The following is a 20,767-nucleotide window of genomic DNA, read 5'->3' as shown; positions in this document are numbered from 1 at the left end:
CCTTATTCAAGAGGATAGGATTTACCCAATATATTTTATTCTATGTTGACAGAAGTGCAAAGTTCCTCATCAATAGATATTATAATGTATATGTCAATATGATTACATTTGCAACTTTATCTATGTTATCATAAGAATATCTAAAATTTGAAACATCCCTATATTTTTACTTATATATATATAGTCGTCCCCATCCCCATCCCCGTCCCCAAAAATGGCCTAAAAATATCCCATCCCCAAAACACATCCCCCCATCCAATAGGACATAGATATTTAGTTTAACTAGCCATATGCACTCAACTCACCCTCACAGATCCTAACAAAGATGCTTGACCTTATTTCCAATCCCAACATTCTTTAATGCTTCCAAAATCCCTCATGCTTGGTCTTGCCGATTTCAGCTTATTTAATTTTTGTTCTTACAAAACAAGAAATCATATTTTTTGTTTGGCTTCTGTAGCACAGGTTTGTCTATGTATAAAACTGTTCGATGTATTAGTATGCAAATACTAGTGTTTGTTGTGTGGCAAGCTGAAAACCATCAAGAATCTATTTGTAGATGTGCATGTTTCATTTGCATTTGAGATGTTCTTCATTATTGGTAAATCTTTGGTGAGAGTCTTGGTACCTAGGCAGATGTATGAACTGGATGTTAAGTTTAGATCAGATTAGCTATAAGATAATTCAAACACAATTGCACAATATATACCCTGATCACGATCTACTTCACCGTGGCTCTGATACCATGTTCAGTTTAGATCAGATTAGATATAAGATTATTCAAACACAATTGCACAGTATATACCCTAAGAAAACCTTCCAACTTGAAGGTGAAAAACCCAGCAACAAATATCTTGTAATATATTAAACAAGATAGCAAGATGTCTTTACACAATTCGCTTCACTCCTTGAAGCTAGATGAATAATGCAATTCTCACTAGATGAATTACAATCAACTATATGCGTCTATCCTTCTAAGATGATTCACGAGCTGCTGAATGCGATGTCCAAACTGCTATGAATGATATTGGGTCTGCTGTTAGATGATTATCGAACTGCTGAAGGTAAACATGGAATGTTGTAGATGATTTGATCTGCTAGTTGTATATTCATTCGATGATCTTGGAGGGAGGGAGTCAGACTATATATATACCCATACATGTGAGCATCCAACCAACATGTCCATTCAAGGGTCAGCTTCTTATTAACCAACACGTCTCTTCATTAGGGATCGGTTACATTATAATCAACACGTCTTGTTAATCAAGGGTGGCGGGTTTATATTTCAAAACATTTTATTTAATTTACAAATGCAAAGTCGGCATAATAAAGAAATCAAATCTATAAATGTCTTAGGCCGATTAGGCCAATTAGACATTTATAGGTGCTATGTCGGCCTGAAGGTATCCGACCATAGCTATAATAACATTAACACTCCCTCTTAGCTAGGGAGGAATCCTTCTCGATCTTTGTAGTCATATCCACCATGGTTACTCCCAAGGGATGGATCCATCATGACTACACCCATGAATGGAAATGCAAATGAACACAAGTGCTCATCACGGAATCACTCAACGTGATGTCGACATCTCATCATGACGTTCACCATGGCTACTCCCAGAGGGTGAATAAACACTAGTGCTGAGTCATGGAGTCTCTCACATGACATCCACCATGGCTACTCCCAGAGGGTGGAACAAGGCCTTTCACTTCAAACTTCTCTCTCACAGAGACAAATGCATTAACAAGGGCTTGCACCTCAAACTTCTCTCACAAAGAAGAATCCATTATAGTACATCAGACATCTCAAGAAATCACTGATGCTAAGACTCCCTCTCAGCAAGTGCTTCATTCTCCACAACTCCAAGCTTATCTCGAAAATGCACAAACTTCACTTTGGCAAGGGGCTTGGTGAGAATGTCAGCCGTCTGTTCCTCAGTACAAATGTACCTCAACTGAACAGCATTCCTCTGTACCATATATCTGGTGTAGTGGTATTGGATCTCAACATGTTTTGTTCTGTCATGGAATACCGGATTGACAAATAGCTTCACACAACTTTGGTTATCACAATGAATAACTGTAGGCTCCAACGATTGTCCGCACAATCCTGCAAGGAGCTTCCGAAGCCACACTGCTTCGTGAGTTGCCACACATGCTGCAATGTATTCTGCCTCTGCGGTGCTCAGTGCCACTAAAGGTTGCTTCTTGCTACACCAGGAAATCATAGCAGATCCCAAACTGAAGCAACAACCAAAGGTGCTCTTCCGATCAATAACACTCCCTGCCCAATCAAAATCAGAATAGCCTTGTAGATTCAGGTCCATATTGGAAGAATATTTCAAGCCATATCCAACTATGTCATGCAAGTATCTCAAGATATGCTTGGCTGCAACTAGATGTATCTTCCTAGGTTCACACATGAATTGACTAAGTGCACTCATTTCATAGCAAATATCCGATCCGATGTTAACTAGATACATCAAGGATCCAATCAATTGTTTGTACATAGTAGGATCCACAAGATCTAAACTAGTTACAGATTCCCTCAATTTCTTCAAGTTCGTTTCCATCGATGTAGACATAGAATTGCAATCTAAGATTCCAAATCTCTTCAAGATGTCAAAGGTGTATTTTCATTGACTTTGGATAATCTCATTAGGCCTTTGCCATACTTCCAAACCTAGAAATAAATGCATGAGTCCTAGGTCCTTCATCTCAAATTTTGAAGTCAACTCCTTGCATCTAAGGATGCGATGATCTTCCCCAGTAAGAAATAAGTCATCAACATATAGCACCAAGATTAACACTTCACCATTGAATACCTTGAAGTAAAGATTCAGATCAACATCATTCTTGCAGAACCCCAAACTCACCAAGTATTTGTCAATCCTTTCATACCATGCATGAGGAGCCTTCTTAAGACCACATAATGCTTTCTTCAATTTGCATACATGAGACTCTTTCTCATGAATTACGAAACCTTCAGGTTGCTCAATGTAGACCTCTTCCTCAATTACACCATTGAGAAAAGTTGTCTTCACATCCATCTGATGTAGCTTCCATCACTTAGTTGTTGCAATGGCAATGATAGTCCTGATGGAAGTATAGCGAGTAACTGGAGCAAATGTTTCTTCATAGTCTATTCCTTCTTTCTAAGAGAAACCACGAGCCACAAATCTAGCCTTGTACTTCTCAATGCTTCCATCAGCCACTTGGAAGATACAACTGATTTTCCTTCAGGTCTAGGTACAATATCCCAAATGTCATTCTTAATAATGGATTGATATTCTTCATTCATAGCATCTTTCCATACTTGCTGTTTTGAGGCTTCCTCAACACTAGAATATTCAGTCTCAATAAGATTACACATCAATGCAACATAGCTAGAGAATCTTTGTAGTCTTTTACTTTCTCTGAATGTGCCTCTAGGAGCCGCGAACTTTTCTGTCTCCTGCATAGTGTTCCTTGCCCAAAGAGGTCTCTTTCGATTCACAAAAATATGTCTAGGCCCATCATTAGGATCCAAAAGTTCAATTGGATCATCAACTGCTACAAGTTCAACGGACTCCCTTTGAATCTCAGGAGTATGATCAATGTCCATGTCTTGAGGAGTCTCGTGATCTTTATCAACTATCTCCATGCATGAACCTTTAGATTTCCTGAATGCAACATCTTCTTCAAATGTAACATCTCTACTCACTTCTATTTGCTTCTAACCAGGAATATAAATTTGGTAGGCTTTAGAGGTTTCACTGTAGCCCACAAATATTCCTCTCTTGCCAGAAGGTTCCAACTTGGTTCTTTTGTCTTTGGGTATATGAACATACACTGGACAACCAAAGATCCTTAAGTGACTGACATCAGGCTTAATCCCTGAAAAGGCTTCTTCTGGAGTCATATTCGGCAATATCTGGTGAGGACATATGTTCTGAACATACACTGTTGTTCTAGAAGCTTCTGCCCAAAGAAAGGTTTGAAGGTCTTGATCATGGATCATGGCTTTTGCAGCTTCAACAATGGATCTGTTCTTTCTTTCCGCAACCCCATTTTGTTGTGGGTTGTAAGGGACACAAAACTCCCTCTTGATCCCTGCCTCAATACAGAGATCACGAAAGCTACCAGAGGTGTATTCACCTCCACTATCAAACCTTAAAACTTTAATTCTCTTTCCAGATAAGTTTTCTACTTGAGCCTCAAACTCTTTAAATCTACCTAGGACTTCATCAGACTCTTTAGACATTAAGAAATAAATCCAAGTCTTCCTAGAGTAGTCATCTATGAAAATTACATAATACAAAAATCCACTTAGGGATGCAATTAACATTGGACCACATAAATCGGAATGTACAAGATCTAAAATTTCTTTTGCCCTACTTTCACTGGTATGAAATGGACTCTTAATATTTTTACCTATAGCACAACCTTTACAAGTACCATCATGTACATGACTAAGTTTAGGAATACCTTTAACCATCTTCTTCAATGATGGAAGAGCCCTGTAATGTAGATGACCAAGTCTTCTATGCCATAGTTCGTTGGAACTGGAAGAGTCATGTAGAAGAGTCTGAAGTAGATGAGTGGAAAGTTTATACAAACTCTCATGTCGATTCCCGATCACACGGGTAGTCTTGATGCTAGAGTTCTTTGGCCATGCAAGAACTCTCCCTTTTGAAAATGCTATTTGATAACCTTTATCCTCCAAGGCTGAAATGGACACAAGATTTCTCTTGATTCCTGGCACGAATAAGACATCACTTAGATGAAGAGAAATTCCAGATTATAGGTTGAGTGATGTAGCACCAAATCCTTTCACTGAATAGTGTGCATCATCTCCAATGATTACTTGGAGATTAGACTCCCTTCCCGTCAAATTTGAAAGATGTTCTCGATAGCCTATGATGTGTCGAGAAGCTCCACTATCAATTAGCCAAGTGTCACTGTCTGTGGGAACATTACTTGATAGGGCAGATATGAAGAGGCATCCATTAGAGTTGTCTTCTGCTTCCTTTTTAGTTGAGACTTCATTAATGTTTGCCATTTGTTGCTTAGGCCTTGTCAAGCAATCCCTTGCATAGTGACCAAACTTGTCACATCTAAAGCACTGAATGTGAGAGAGATCTTTCTTCTTCTTTGAATCAGGTGCAAAATCTGATCTTTGATCTCTATTCCTCTTGAAGTTGCCCTTCTTCCAATTTCTCCCTTTCTTAGTAGATTGAGTGGCAAGAACATGAGTGTCTTCATTTTGAGAACCTTTGACAATTCCCCTGGCAGCCAATCTAGATTCTTCTTGGATGCAATCCGCACGAAGACGATCAAACTTAGGCAATTTGGATCTCCCACTTATACTTTGAATAAATGGCTCCCAAGAATGAGGAAGCCACTCAATGCCAACATGACAATGTCTTTATCAACCACTACATCTCCAATAGCGCTTGGTTGATCCCTCAGTTTTGATATCTTCATGAAGAATGACATGACAGATTCTCCTTTCGCCATCTTGACTTGATGAAGTTGTTGCCTCCATGCAAGAGCCCTACTTGTGTTGTTGATCTCATAAAGGCCTTCCAAGGTCTTAAACATGTCTCTTGCAGTTGTCATCTTGGAAATGAGAGGCAATAAGTGATCCCTCACGGAGTCAATCAATATCTTTTTCGCTTTTATGGCACTCTTCTTGAATTGAAGTTTCTCCTCTTGATCTTCTGGCTCAGATAAGTCCTTTTCCTCCACAAACTGAAGAAGATCATTTTCTTCAAGTGCAATAAGCACTCTAAACTTCCATGAGGTGAATTTTGATGCGCCTTCAAGTCTATCCTCGACTTTAAGACCGTTCACCATTTTCGAGGCTTTGATGTTCCTTCTTGAAGGTGAGAGATGAAAGAGAACTTCGTTGTTATAGCGAAATCTGATCACGATCTACTTCACCGTGGCTCTGATACCATGTTAAGTTTAGATCAGATTAGATATAAGATTATTCAAACACAATTGCACAGTATATACCCTAAGAAAACCTTCCAACTTGAAGGTGATAAATCCAGCAACAAATGTCTTATAATATATTAAGCAAGATGGCAAGATGTCTTTACACAATTTGTTTCACTCCTTGAAGCTAGATGAATGATACAATTCTCACTAGATGAATTACAATCTACTGTATGTGTCTATCCTTCTAAGATGATTCACGAACTGCTGAATGTGATGTCCAAACTGCTATGAATGATATTCGGTCTGCTGTTAGATGATTATCGAACTGCTGAAGGTAAACACGGAATGCTGTAGACGATTCGATCTGCTTGTTGCATATTCATTCGATGATCTTGGAGGGAGGGAGTCAGACTATATATATACCCATATATGTGAGCATCCAACCAACACATCCATTCAAGGGTCGGCTTCTTATTAACCAACACGTCTCTTCATTAGGGATAAGTTACATTATAATCAACACGTCTTGTTAACCAAGGGTGGCGGGTTTATATTTCAAAACATTTTATTTAATTTACAAATGCAAAGTCGGCATAATAAAGAAATCAAACCTATAAATGTCTAAGTAATTGGCTATGTCGGCCTGAAGGAATCTGACCATAGCTATAATAACATTAACACGGGAACCATTGGTAATACTAAGCATTCCCTTTTCTTTAATCCTGCCAACCTTGTGGCTCGTGATTTCTAGTAAGCTGCTGCAGCTGCTCTGTCCTACAGGAAACAATATATTTCATGAAGAAAGAAGGTGCCATACAGATTTCATTATGAAATCATCTTTCTCCATGTCTTTGCAGATTACTCTTCTGATTCATGTTCAAGAAAGTGATTCAAGAACATGTTTTTGAACAGGAAGTTGCCAAACAAAGCAAAATAAGGTAGGAGAAAAAGGTATAATGTTCCTTACCTCGTAAGAAGCAGGATGATATTCACATTGCTGGGCCATTTTATAATAGACAGGGAAATGATCATGTTGGTAATCAGGGAGGAATGGATGCCCCCTAATTTACAGGTTGGGCAAGGCCCTCTACTGAATTGGTTTACAGGAATCAATTTAGGTGAAGGCAAAGATGGATAGTCATGGTATCTAGGTTCTAGATCAGAAGGCAGGGCAAGTGTATTTAGTTCAAGACGGACTATCATAGAAATCTTGAAGAGGATTCAGTTCATATGGTAGATAAATTCATTCACCCATTGATTCAGGAAAGGGAGGTGATGCTCAAATTTGGTTCCTTTTTCCATTCCTTCAAGATTGGCCTGCCATAGGTGAATAGTGATGATCAGTTCTCATAACTCAATTATATTAGCAATTATTATAAAATATTTATTAAATGACTAAATACATCAGGCTGCATGGAACATCAATTCTGCTTATGATTTTCAAACAAAGGACAGAGTGATACCCAGAAGTTAAGGGAACTGATGTCCGGTAACCAGCAAGAGAAAGTCACTTGTCCAGTGTACAGGTGGCTTGACCTTAGCGGCAACTCTATCAGCTCAGAGGAAGGAAGAAGGAAGATTTGTTTGGAGGCGACTCCCAATGGTGCAAGAGGAGTTGAACAAAGATAGCCATGAAACTGATGCTAAATGGTGAATCAAGTAGGTGTTCAATAGAATTTGCATGTTTTAAAACAGTCAATCTCTAATCTCCCTGAGATGGTGAAATAGATGGAAAGATTGAACAATTCATACCAGAATAGGAATGACAGTTGTAACAATTGGAGGCAACGTTCTGATAAATCTACCATGGCAACAACAGCATCTTGGTGTCATCTCCTCTTCAACTAGTCAGTAAGGTAACAGGGCTGGAGTTGTGCAGATTGGTAAATGTCTATTGAACTCTCTGCCCTCCATACAGGCAGTTTCAGATGCTCCTTCCTTGATTTCTCAGTGTTGGCCATGTGGAGAATGTGATTGGGAATTCAAACATGTTTTGCCTCCTTCGGAGTATTTGCAGGGAAGAAATGTGTAGTGTCAAAAGTTGAAGAATTTATTGGCCAGAAAACTGAGTTTGTGTTAGACAAAGAGTGGGAGATGACAGGTGGGAATGCTTGTATGATATTTTGAAACTTTGAGTCGGCAAGTGAGCGGCATTGGCAAGGAGACAGGACATGAATAAGCCTTTGCTAATATTTTCTAGAGGTCTAATTGATACTGATTTGACGGATAGAAAGAAAGAGCTTATCAATATAAAAGTTCATGCTTAAATATTGTTGATACAGATAAGATACAAACCAGACTAGGATCTGGATGTTGAGACATGGACCAGCTAGGACTCGAACCTAGGACCTTCCATATGCTGCTGGAGTGCTCTACCACTGAGCTACTGGCCCCTCTTGGACCAGTCCATCGTCGGTCCAGGTGTGGCTTATTTCCAACACCAACACCCCCCCTTCAGCCACACCTCTCGTGTGCTTGGGGCTCCTAGCCTGGACCTGGCTCTGATACCATGTTGAGACATGGACCAGCTAGGACTCGAACCTAGGACCTTCCATACGCTGCTGGAGTGCTCTACCACTGAGCTACTGGCCCCTCTTGGACCAGTCCATCGTCGGTCCGGGTGTGGCTTATTTCCAACACCAACACTGGAGACATATTCCAATGTGTGCTTGATGTCAATTAATTGTATGATGGGGAGTGGATTCAAGCTTGTGATAATCAACTTGGTTTGTTACCTGGCCAGCTTCAGTCTTGACCCCTCTACTTGCTGGTTTTTGCCTGTAGCAGAAAACTAATGCAAAATGTATTTTATTTTGGATCTTAAGATCAGACTTTAGTTTTTTAACAGTACTAAACAGGGGTGTCAATGTATGGGAAGTAAGGGAGATATTTCTATCCCACTTAGAGCTGGTTCTCCAGATGTTAACGTTGTGCAAATTGCAAGCCTTTATGATCCACATGCTTCTGCATCAGTGCCTGAGAATGTTGTCCATGGTCCCCATATGGATGCGATTCCCAGTTATCAGAAGATGGCAGCTCAAAATAAGAGAAAGATGATTAGAACTTGTTATATCTGAGGATAAATTTTCTAATTTTGTGGCATACACGTAGTTTAGGCCAGTTCATCTTTATGTGTATATCTATGATGGGACAACTTGCTTTAGGTGCAACTAGTATGGCATTGTTAGGTTATGTAGCAAGATATTTGGTAACAAACCATCTTTTTTTAGCACCAAGCTGAGCATATATTTTCCTTAACTTCAGACAATAAAACAATACAAAAATATGTCTCAAAATTGTTCTCGCCTTAGAAATGCATTCACTTTGGAAATTTAGATAAATGTAAACAAATCAAAATTTCCTTATAAGCCATAGAACTTTTGTTCAACAAACACCTAGTATATCAAATAGCACCAAGATTGAAAATTAACATTTGTTAAAAATAACTTTAAAATACCATATAAAATACAATTAAGTATTATAGCAATTAGCAACAGAAAGAATTTTGATATAATCACCACCCATACCATGTAGATTTTGCATTTTGTACTTCATTTAAGGTGATTTGTGCTGTTCAAGTCTTGCAAGATGCAAAGGGCAATTAAATTCAATACAAAAAGGACAAATGCTACTCTATTTCAAAATTTGAAAACTTACCTTGCTGTCTCCAGAAGGGATAAAACCTAGAAGTATCCCCTTATTGACTGTCATTGCTGTCACGGTACCCCCCTGAAGATCAACACTATCTTAAACTTAGAATGATTGGGCTAAGATTTCTTAGAGAGATTAATTCAGATGTTAAGATAAAACAATTAGATTGAAAAAATCACAACAATTGACACACATATAGATGAAATTTCTAGAAGAGTGAATTTTTAATAACCAGTGTACATCGTGTTCTCTGCCAATCATGATGTTTATTGAGCTACCAAATCATCATCATAAGCTGTCAATAATGAACATGTTTATTGGTTTAGTGTGTACCTTCAGGCCTAGGTTACTGAATTGGAATCAAAATTGGGTACGTAGTTACAGTATGCCGGTACAGCAAAATATTTTGAGGGGACTAGATACGTTTGGGTACACCAATACAAAAAAACATATAAAAATCATAAATATATATATATTATAAATTAAAAAATGTATTTCTGTATATTAAAAATTATATATACTAATTATATATTAAATATTAAAAGATTCATTACAATTGCGAGGACAGTTTGCTGTGGTGTGCAGCCAAATCAGGCAAAGTATAAAGTACAACTGGGATACGTATTACAAAGACACAGAGAGAAAGATATTAAGTGGCCCGGGGCACTATGCTGGAATAAAAGTGTGCTACCTAAGGCGGGTGCTTTCTTGTGGATAGCACTCCATGGGTGTATCCTTACAGGGGAAAGACTAAACGTGATTGGTATTTTGGGGCCCAATGTTTGTACGTTATGTAAGGAGGATGGTGAGTCGGTTGAGCATCTACTTTTTTGGTGCCCATATGCAAAGCGGTATTGGGACTGGCTCCTTGATAGCTTGTAGTGCCATATGGTTAGGAATCAGTCATTTAAAGACTTCCTCTGCTCTTGGCCAAATTCGGCAAAATCATCCAAATGGGGCATTCTCTAGGTGGTTAGTCCATCTAAGTTGATTTGGCATATTTGGAAGGAGAGAAACTGTCGAATTTTTAATGAAGAGGCTTTGGAAGTTGAAGTTCTCATTTCAAAAATCAAATACACCATTGAAGAAGTGGTTAAAGTTAAATCCCTCAGTCGAACATTTAAATCGTACACAAAATGGGATATGGCGATGGAAAATATTTGGGCACTACCAATGTGCAGTGACTATAAATTCTCTAATTCAAAAACTTGTACGAAAAATATTAAGTGGAATCCTCCTCGTCCTGAGTTTTTGAAGATGAATTTCGATGGGGCTTGCAAAGGGAATCCGGGTGTGTCTGGATTTGGCACAATCATCTGAGATGGGTATGACGAAATGTTGGGGGCAAAATTCGGTCCGATGGGAGTATCAACTAACAACATTGCCGAAGTAACTGCTCTTGAGGCAGGCCTTGAATGGTGTGTAGAGAAGGAGGTTCACAAGGTAGTGATTGAGGGCGACTCACAGGATATTCTCAATGATATTGCTAATCAACAATTCACGGACTGGAAACTAAATTGTTGGATTCCGAGGATTTAACATCTAATCGGTCACATCTCTGACTGTTCATTTTCTCATTCATACCGAGAAGGCAATTCGGTTGTGGACTGTTTGGCAAACATGGGAATTAGCAGTTCATGTCCCAGACAGTTGTCTGCGGCAGATACGATTCCAGACCCCCTAGTGCAGATTTTGAATCAGGAGAAATTATCAATCCCTAGAATAGAGATTGGATAGACTTAAGTACCTGGCCTTGCGTGTTCGGGATTAAAGCTGAGATCGAGGGTCTTTCATGTGGTGAGAAACGACAAGTACATATTACGGCGAACACCTTTCCTTGCTTAGACTGCAGAAGAAGATTTGTTTGGATCTTGGGCAGAAATTTCGATTTTGTATCCCAACAGGCTATTTTAGGAAGAATGGAGGATAGCAGGGTTGTATCCGAATTAGCATTTTGCAAAGACTGGTCTAGTATTGTCGAAGTTTCTTCTTACTTGAATCATGGTGCATCACTTCGGTTTGAGTTGCATGTGTCGAGAAGAAACTTTGGAAGTACAGTGCGATCGACTATTTGACATTGATGTCGATGGACAGGCAGCAATCGTGGCAATTATCACGGAGGCACTCAGTGGAGATAGACATTGGTGTGACAGTTTCATCTACAAGACCATCCTTTGCCTGTTAGTGGATTGTTGGTAGCCTGAGTGGATTAGGTTGTAGTATACAGAACATCAAGATACAATTTATAACACCAGAGAATAATAAAGCATTAGCATGGAACCAACAATACACAATACAGTATACCAAGATATATTCATGTAACACAAATCTCTATCATATTCCTCGCCAATCCAATGTGTTCCAAATGTGCTACAAGTTTACAATATAAAGAGTTTGCGGTTGGTTAGGCCATCAACCATCAGACAACTAACTACCCCGTAGATATAACTTAATACTATTGTTTTCTTTTGAAGCATTATAAAAAGCCTTATTTACTAATTAACCGGCTTACATCATCCCCCCCCAAAAAACTTGTCGTCTTCCAGACGAACACAAAACAACAGAATAACAACAAAAACTATCTACTTAGAGGGACAAGAAGACGTCCCTGTTCCCGTAGTGGCCCGCTCCCAGAGGATCTTTAGATCTCTTTCAGCAATGAGTTGTTTCTCCCGAGTTGCTTTTAGAAGCCTGAGTGCATCCATTCGGTCTTTCTCAGAGGCAGCCAACTACCGTTCCTTTTCCAGCCGCGTTTTTCTCTCTTGAGCCACTTCTTGCTCTAGAGCATTGATCCTTTCTTTCAACTCACCCTCTCGCTGTAGGGATAAGGTGTGGTCTCCCTCCATTTTGCTCGCTTTCCAGGTCATCCCCTGGAGCTGTAAGAATGTAGTACAGAAAGTCTGTTCCATGGAAATGAGGGCTCCCATTACTTCCTGATTACCTCCTGTATGCCCACTAAGGATCTGTGGTACTTCCCAGTCTGCTACTATCTCCGGAGTTCCCGTGTTGGGCCAACCTTGGTTCCTTATTTTCTCCGAGAACTCCCTCTTGCAACCTTCTGTCATAAATGCCAGTAGTGCTTCCATTGCTCTTACTATAGCAGGCACATCGGATCCTCGAGAATGATCTATCATCCTCTCTGTGGCTGTCCTCATTACTTCCAACTCCGAAAGAAAGTGTTGCGCAGCAGCTTCCCACTCTCCAACCCCTTCTACTGGTGAGGACGTGTTGTGCCCTTTCCCAGTTTCTTCAATCCTTAGGCTCTCCTCCTGCTGGTCAAACCCCAGCGATGGTGAAGGTGGCGGAACCTCTATGTTCATCTGGAATTTGGCGAGTAGGCTGTCTGTTTCGGTTTCCATGTCCGTTGCGGTCTCCATGTCTGCTTCCTCTGTCCCCTTCCCTTTGTCTCCTTCTAGCTCTTCCAGGTGCATTTCTTCTTCTATATTTCCTACCTCCATGGTTGCGAGAGGATCGGTTATTGGTGCCACTACCAATGCGACAGCTCTAGCGGCTTCCACACCCCTGGGTGTGTTTATATGGAGAGTGTGGGCCCCTGCACTGTGTCTCCTCAAATCTATTAACTGAGATGGGGTCCTTGCGACCCCAGGTACCAAATGTGTCGTGGTGGAAATTTGTGCCGGTTTGAAAAGTACCTTTCTCTTTACTCCCCATCCTGGTACGGCTGGTATGCCCCCCATACGGCTTTCTGGCTCTACCTGCGACACACCTCCTACGTGTCCTCCTTCCTATTCCATGCCCATTGGTTCCAATGTTGGGACTTCTAGCCCTATCCTATCCTCTTTATCACCTTCTGGTCCATGCATAGTGTGGCTTTGCTCTATACGGAATTCCCCTTCGTCTTCCTCCGATGAAGATGTTTCCTCTTCCCCCGTCTCTACCTCTTCGTCGGAGTTGTCATCTTCCTCTCCTCCATCTTCCGTGCTCCTTGCCCGTTCTTGCCTTGCTTTCTTTCTCGGTGTCTCTGTGGCTACTACTGTAAAAGTGTCCAGGTGTAGCCAATGATACATGGCTGGCTTGTAGGGCTCCACCCGACTTGAGGCCACAAAACCTCCTCTATTCTCCAACGCCACCTGGGTTCTCAATGCTTCCAAGAAGAGGGCAATGAGGTGATGGGGCACGTACAGGGTTTTGTGTTTGAGGAGCATGGCTTCCTTTACCTGGCTGGAAAGGACTTGGCCCCAATTGTATATTTTGCCATTGCTCAATCCGTACATGAGGCGTAGCATCCATATTGCAACATCGGACGCTCGGCTTGCTACTGTTAGCTTACTTTTCAGGATATCCATGACGCATCTCCACTCTGGTGAGGTGAGGTAAGATTTTTTCAAGCCCCTTCTATTGCTATTCTACCATAAACAGTCCCATTGCTCTTCTGTGAGTGTATTACCGCAGATGTGTTCCAACAGCTACTTCTTTTCTTCTGTAGACATTCTTGCTGACGGTTTTATAGCTGAATCGCCGCTACTTGGAATTCCGAAAACCTTGCTGAATTCCTTAGGTGCATAAGAAATGACCACCGTCTGTCCCAAATAGTCAATTACTAATCTATGCTTGTCCTGCTCATATCCATGGACCATGGCGCACAATATAGGCTCAAATTCTTTTCGATTAAAGATGGGCATAAAAATGATTTTATCAACCTCTGCTTTCTTCAATGAATTCTTTAGAGGGTGGTCCTCCTTATTGTTTTCCCACCACCTCCTGCACTCACTTCCAAGAACTCCTTCAAACGTGATATTCTCCACATTTACCTGTTCTGATGCCCTCTCCTGGCTTTTCTTGCCAGTTCCTGGCATGGCCATTGGTTGCTTGTTAGAGGTACTGGCCTTGTAATTTATGTCATAACTTCCCGTTCTAGGGTTGCCGTGACTCCCTTTCACCATCTCGTGTTTTACTGGCGTATGCTTTACCTTCACTGAGCAACTGTAGTGGTATGCTGATGCAACTGAGGGTTGTGGTGTTGCGTACGTTAGGTCTCGGGGGTCGCCGCGCTAAAACGCCACACAGCGCCTAAGGCATACGCCATGGCTGCCGGGGACTACGCACATCGGGAGTTGCGTATGCCGTAGCTTGCGTACACCGCACCTCTGGCTGGGTGTTGCACACGCGAGTGGTTGCGTACGCCTCCACCAGCCGGTTGCTGCGTACGTGGGTGGTTGCGTGTGCGTCCGCCCGCGTACCCTTCGTGCCGCCTCCCCCTTCACGTCACTGCTCCGTGTGCCACCGCGTACCTTCGTGCCACTGAGTCCCTGCTCCACACCACTACTCTCCCTCACTTTGTCGCGTGTGCCCTTCACGGCTTTGCGTACACTCCACCCTGCCTGCATTCTCCCTGCACTCCTTCCTTCGGTTGTGCGTACAGTGGCGTGTACGCCCTGTGCACTCTCTTTGGCTTCCGTAGGGTTTTTCCTCCGAACTTTTCTTGCGTTGTCGTTGCAAAAATTTATGTGCCTTTTTGCTTGTGTTCCTCCTTTATTTTGTTGTTTCCATAATATAAAATTAATTTTATTCTTTCTGGTCTTTATTGTCTTTTTATTTCCTTCTCTTTTCATGCATAATGTTTTGATTTGCGTTCTCTTTTTTTCTAAGCTTTTCTTGTTTTTCCAATTTCTCTGAACCCCTACTTCTAACTTTCGTGCCTTAGGGCCATCTGCCTTTGTCCCAGTCCAGTCATACCCCAACATATTCGTGGCAACCATTTCTCTCTCCTGGACAGTTCCTCTCTCTTGGTAGATTTTAAGTTTTGACCCATTTACTGGGTCTTTGATTGGGCTGCCATCTATGGTAGATAAATTTATAGCTCCGTTTGCCCCTACTCTCTCTATTTTATAGGGCCCTATCCAGCATACCCTGAACTTCCCAGGTCGGAGTTCATTCCGGCCATTGTATTTGAGTACCAACTGTCCTGGTGCAAATTTCATCTGTCTCAAGTGTTTGTCATGCCAGAACTTCCTTCTTCTTTGGGCTACTTCTGTGGCCCATTGTGCTATTGTCCTACATTCCTCCATCTGAAGTAATGTATTCAACCGCTCCCTTAAGCTCTCCTTGTCCCCCAACCGGTTTTGGACCGCTATTCTCAAACTCGGTACAGTGTACTCTACTAGCATCATAGCTTCCTATCCATACATGAGCTGGAATAGGGTTTGTCCAGTAGTGGCTTTGTAAGAAGTACGATTGGCCCACAGCACTGCACCCAACCTTTCCTCCCAGTCCTCTTGTTCTACTCCACAAGTCTTGTACAGAATGGACACCAATACTTTGTTTGTTGACTCTGCTTGTCCATTCGCCCTTGGGTAGTACGGACTTGATAGCGTGTGAAAAATTCTAAATTCTATTGTCATAGTGCGTATCACCTGATTCACAAAATGTACGCCTCTATCGCTGGTGACCTATATCAGTATTCCAAACCGAGTTACGATCTATTCATATATGAACTTGGCGGTACTGTCTCGAAGAGCTCTAGCCTCGGCCCATTTTGTAAGGTATTCTGTAGCCACGACTATGTATCAGCATCTGTGTGCTTTGCTTATCCTAAGTGGCCCTACAAAATCTAGCCCCCATCTCTCAAACAACTCCTGTGGTTGGGATGGAAAAAGAGGCATAAAGTCTCGTTTGAGTGGCTTACCCGCCCTTTGGCAAGTATCACAACTTGATACCCATTCTTGCGCATCTGCATAAAGTGTAGGCCACCACAACCCTGCTAGTAATATTTTTCTTGCGGTAGCATCTGGGCCCATATGCCCTCCCGCTAGCCCTTCATGTGATTCCCTAAGAACCCCCGGAATTTCTTCCTCTAAGACACACCTTCGTAGTACCCCATCAGGGCCCATTAGTGCCAGCTTCTTTCTCTCACTTGGGGGCATCTCCTTCGGGAACGTTGCGCTAGCGAGGTATTGTCCGAGCTTCTTATACCAAGATGGTAAGACTACTATTTGGAACAAGTGGCCATCCGAAAAATCCTCATTCACTCCCCCTTCTGCGCGTTCCCCTGATTTTATTCTTGACAAATTGATCAGCCATTACATGGCTCTTTCCTGGTCGCACCACAATGTTGAAAGTAAATTCTTGCAGTAAGATCAGCCATCAACTTACTCTCCCTTGGATGACCGGTTTGTTGACCAGATACATGAGTGCCTGGTGATCTACAAAGAAGGTAAAGGGAGTGGCTAGGAGGTAATGACGAAATTTTTGCACTGCGTACACCATCCCCAAGGCCTCTCGTTTTGTGGTACTATAGTTTCTTTCTGCTTTCGACAATAGGCAACTGGCAAAGTATATAGGGTGATCCAAGCCTGTGGCTCCTGCCTGTGCTAAGGTGGCGCCAATGGCAAAGTTGGAGGCATCCACATGCACATGAAATTTATTATCCCAATTTGGGTATATCAGGATAGGTGCACTTACAAGTCTAGATTTGAGTTCCCTGAAGGCCTCTTCTTGCTCTTGGTGCAATACGAATGGCTCCCCCTTCCTTGTGAGTTTTTCCAGTGGGAGGGAGACCTCAGCAAATCCCTTAATAAACTGCCGATAGTACCCTACATGGCCCAGGAAAGACTTTACTCCTATAACATCCGTTGGGTTTTCCATTTCCATGATGACTCTTATCTTATCAAGGTCAGTCTTCAACCCTGCTTTGCAAACTATATGGCCAAGCAACCTTCCTTGCGGAACAAGGAACCGAAATTTCTTTGGATTGAGGGCAAGTCGTGCTCGACGGCACCTTTCCATGCACTCCCCCAGTATTTGCAAGTGATTTTTCTTCTCGCTGTACACTGACCAATCGTCCAGAAATGCTTTAAAATTTCCAGTCGCCATCTTGTTGAAGATATGGAGTATGATCCTCTGGAATGTGGTTGGAGCGTTGCATAATCCGAATGGCATCCGATTATACGCGTAAACTCCATCCTCTACAATGAATGTGGTTTTCAGCTTGTCTTCTTCTGCTATGCTGATCTGGTTGTAGCCTGAAAAGCCATCCATGAAGGAATAGATTTCGTGCCCTACCACTTCTTCCAGTATACTATCAGTAAAAGGTATGGGAAATGGATCTTTCACAGTTACAGCATTTAAACATCTGAAGTCTACGCAGATACAGATTTGATTCCCCTCTTTCTTGAGCGAAATGACAATAGGTGAGACCCATTCGCTGGTTTGCACCCGGAATATGATTCCGGCTTCTAACATCTTTTCTATTTCCTCTTGCACCTTTGCAGCATAATTTTTGTTCATGCGGTAAGGGGGTTTCCTTACTGGCCTAGCCCCTGGTATTAAGGGTATGCGATGTACGCACAGTTCTAGAGGCACTCCTTTCAAATCCTTATATGTCCATGCGAACACATCTTTGTATTCGAGAAATATTTTAAATGCTGCTGCCTTTAGTACGGGGTCCCAATCGTCCCCCACTAGTATTACTTTTGGGTCCTTTTCTTCTCCGAGGTTGGTTTGTTGTACCTTTGGTTCCACATATTGTACAATCTCATTTTCTCCAAATTGGTGGGTCGGGGCCCCATCTACCTGGGCCTCCCCTTCTTGGTATTCGACAAATTGTGGCGGGTAAGTATTGTCTTCCTCGATCTCCAAGATCTCCAACACGTTACATGGGTGGAAGATTTCGTAATCTTCCATCTGCCAGTGAAATAACCCATTGATAGAACTTGTCTTGTCCTCTGACCAATTCCCTAAGCGGAGGACTCCTTCATCAAGTTCCATCTCACCATCCTCCCCCGATGGGCCTTTCTCGGACCCAGAGTCTGAAGCCACTTCCTGGCTCACTACTTGGTTTCCTAGATCGATGATATATTTCTTCCCTTCACTTTCGATTGAGAGAGTGTTTTTCTTCCAATTGTGGTCTACTTTGGCCATGATGAGCCATCCTCTTCCCAAGAGTGCATCGTATCCCTTCCTTGCTAAGGATATCACCATAAAATCCAGAAAGAATTGTTGGGTTCCAATGGTTACCTTTTGGCCCATAAGCGTGCCCAGTGCTTTTATGCCATGTTGATCTGCTCCTACGAGGTGGAAGGCAGGTGGCCAGAGCGTCAACTTACCCAAGGTTTTCCATGTCTCCTCGGGTAGCACGTTTACCGCAGAACCACCATCTACAATGGTGTTAGTAAGTCTGTAACCGAGAATCTCCATTTCTACTACGGCTGGTGTCCTGCCTACCCCTACTATCATCAACATAGGGTCACTGGTCTCCTTTGAGTGGTTCCTTCCTTCCATTTCCTCTCTGTGGCCCGGCGTCTTTTCCTCCTTTCTGGTCTCCTCCACTTGGTTTATAGCCATCCGTAGTTGTGGTAGTGTCTGCAACAGATCCGCTACACGGACAGGCATGGTGGTTTGTAGCAGCTGTTTCATTATGGTAGCTTCGGAGTCGGCTTGTATGGTGCTGGTGGTGTTGTGGGGTACTGTCTTCCGCCGTCCCTCACTCATTTCCCTTTCTACTTCCTTTTGTGCCTCCCTTAGTCTTTCTTTTTCTATACCTGGTTCAGGGTACGTTAGTTTCCTTGTACGAGATCGGGTAATGGCCAGTACTTCTGGTTCCGACTGTACTACCTCCAGCATGTTCACCCCTTTCTGTCTTGGACATTCCGCATCTTTGTGATTGCCCGGCCCACACCATTTGCAGAGTAGCCCTCCTCCTTGTCCAACATCACTCTGGCAGTCGCGTGCAAAATGGCCCCATTCGTTACATAGTCGACATTGTATCATTGGTCTGCCTTTTGCATCATATTGGATGCGTCCCCGTGGGGTATTATTATTGTTGTTGTTGTTACTCCCCCTCCGACTGCTCCTATAGCCACCTAGTGATGCGTCTGAGTTTGTGTTCTTGGAGGGTGTAGTTGGTGGTGTTGGTTGTTCTTGAGTATATAGTACCTGGGCACTCCTTGCCTTCAAGTTGTAGAGGCATTCCTTAATGGAATGTCCCAACACTTGGCAGATGTCACAGAAGGCTTTTTTTTGGACAACTGGTTTTTGTGTGTCCCTCCAGTTTGCACTCTGTGCACCATAGGTCCCTGCCCTCTCTACTTTCTTCCTTCTGCATCCGCATTTCTCGCATCATCCGTCTCATATCTTTCCGGAGTGCTTGTACCATCCGGGACGACTCCTCACTTTCCTGATCACTACTATCTTCATCACTTGTGCACTTCTTGCCCTTTGATGTCTTGTTCTCGCTTTCAATGTCCATGGCTCTATTGTACGCATCCATGAAAGTAGATGGAGGTACTACCTTCATCTTTTTCCGCAAGGATGGTTGCAATCCCTCAATGAACCATCGCTTCTTCAACCCATCGGCTAGCGTATTGTCCATTTTTCCAATCAACTCTTTTAGTCTGCGGTAGTAGGACCTTACCATCTCACTCTTGCCCTGTTTTGTGTTGTATATTTCTGCGACTATCTCGTCATCGTCCCGAAGTAGCCGAAACTCCTCCTCAAACGCCTTAGCAAGTTTTTTCCAGGTATCCTTTGAAGTGGTGGGTAGGTCCGTGTACCAGTCAATGGCAATTCCACGGAGGGTGGCCGGAAATGCTTTCAGCCAGTTATCCTCATCATCCTCGCCATTGGCCTGCCATATGGTGACACAAGTTTTACAGTGGCGAGCGGGGTCCTCTAATCCTAGTCCATTGAATCTGGGAAGTTTCTGTTTTTCGGGGTTATGTGCCATCTTTCTCGCACTCTCTGGTTACTCTGGGAATTGTTGAATGACTCAGTTGGCATGGTTGTTTTCTCCCACTTCTCGCTGCTTTCTATTGCCTGTGGGCTGTCGTGACTCCTGTCCCACTCTTGTGTATGTTGCCGAGAACCTTTCACTAGGCTCCCTCTTTCTTCAACTATCCAGTAGAGTTTCAGGCGCCTCTCGAGTTGCTCTTGGATGCGCAGGGATCTCCTCACTATGTCTTCGTGGCTCCCTTCTTCCTCCGAGGGTTGTCGGCTTCGATCTTTGTTGAGTGTATTTGGCATTAATTATTGGAACTGCGGTGGTTTCGTCACTGTGTGGAGTCCCTCTGTTCTTCTTCCCTTCGGTTCCTTTCTCTATATTGTTGAAGCACTTGCTGCCTACGTTGCTCCCTCCGTATGTTCTCTCGTTCCTCTTCATGTTCCACGAGTACACGTGCCAATAACCGTGGAAGACTACCCAGGAGATCATGTACGGCCTGGTTCACGTTGAGTT

General features: G+C 42.6%; 1 protein-coding gene across 1 annotated transcript in view; it reads right to left on the bottom strand.

The window, feature by feature from the left end:
* Positions 1–20,767, bottom strand: part of LOC131048684 (galacturonokinase) — a 245,964-nt gene that overhangs the window by 191,216 nt on the left and 33,981 nt on the right. Inside the window, exon 3 of the mRNA XM_057982733.2 lies at positions 9,583–9,654. Coding sequence (XP_057838716.1) covers positions 9,583–9,654 — 72 coding nt within the window. The remainder of the gene's footprint in view (positions 1–9,582; positions 9,655–20,767) is intronic.

This window comes from Cryptomeria japonica, chromosome 2 (genome assembly GCF_030272615.1).
Source record: "Cryptomeria japonica chromosome 2, Sugi_1.0, whole genome shotgun sequence".
Lineage (NCBI taxonomy): Eukaryota > Viridiplantae > Streptophyta > Pinopsida > Cupressales > Cupressaceae > Cryptomeria > Cryptomeria japonica.
The sequence above is the reverse complement of the archived record's forward strand: the minus strand, read 5'-3'. Positions and strand labels throughout refer to the sequence as shown.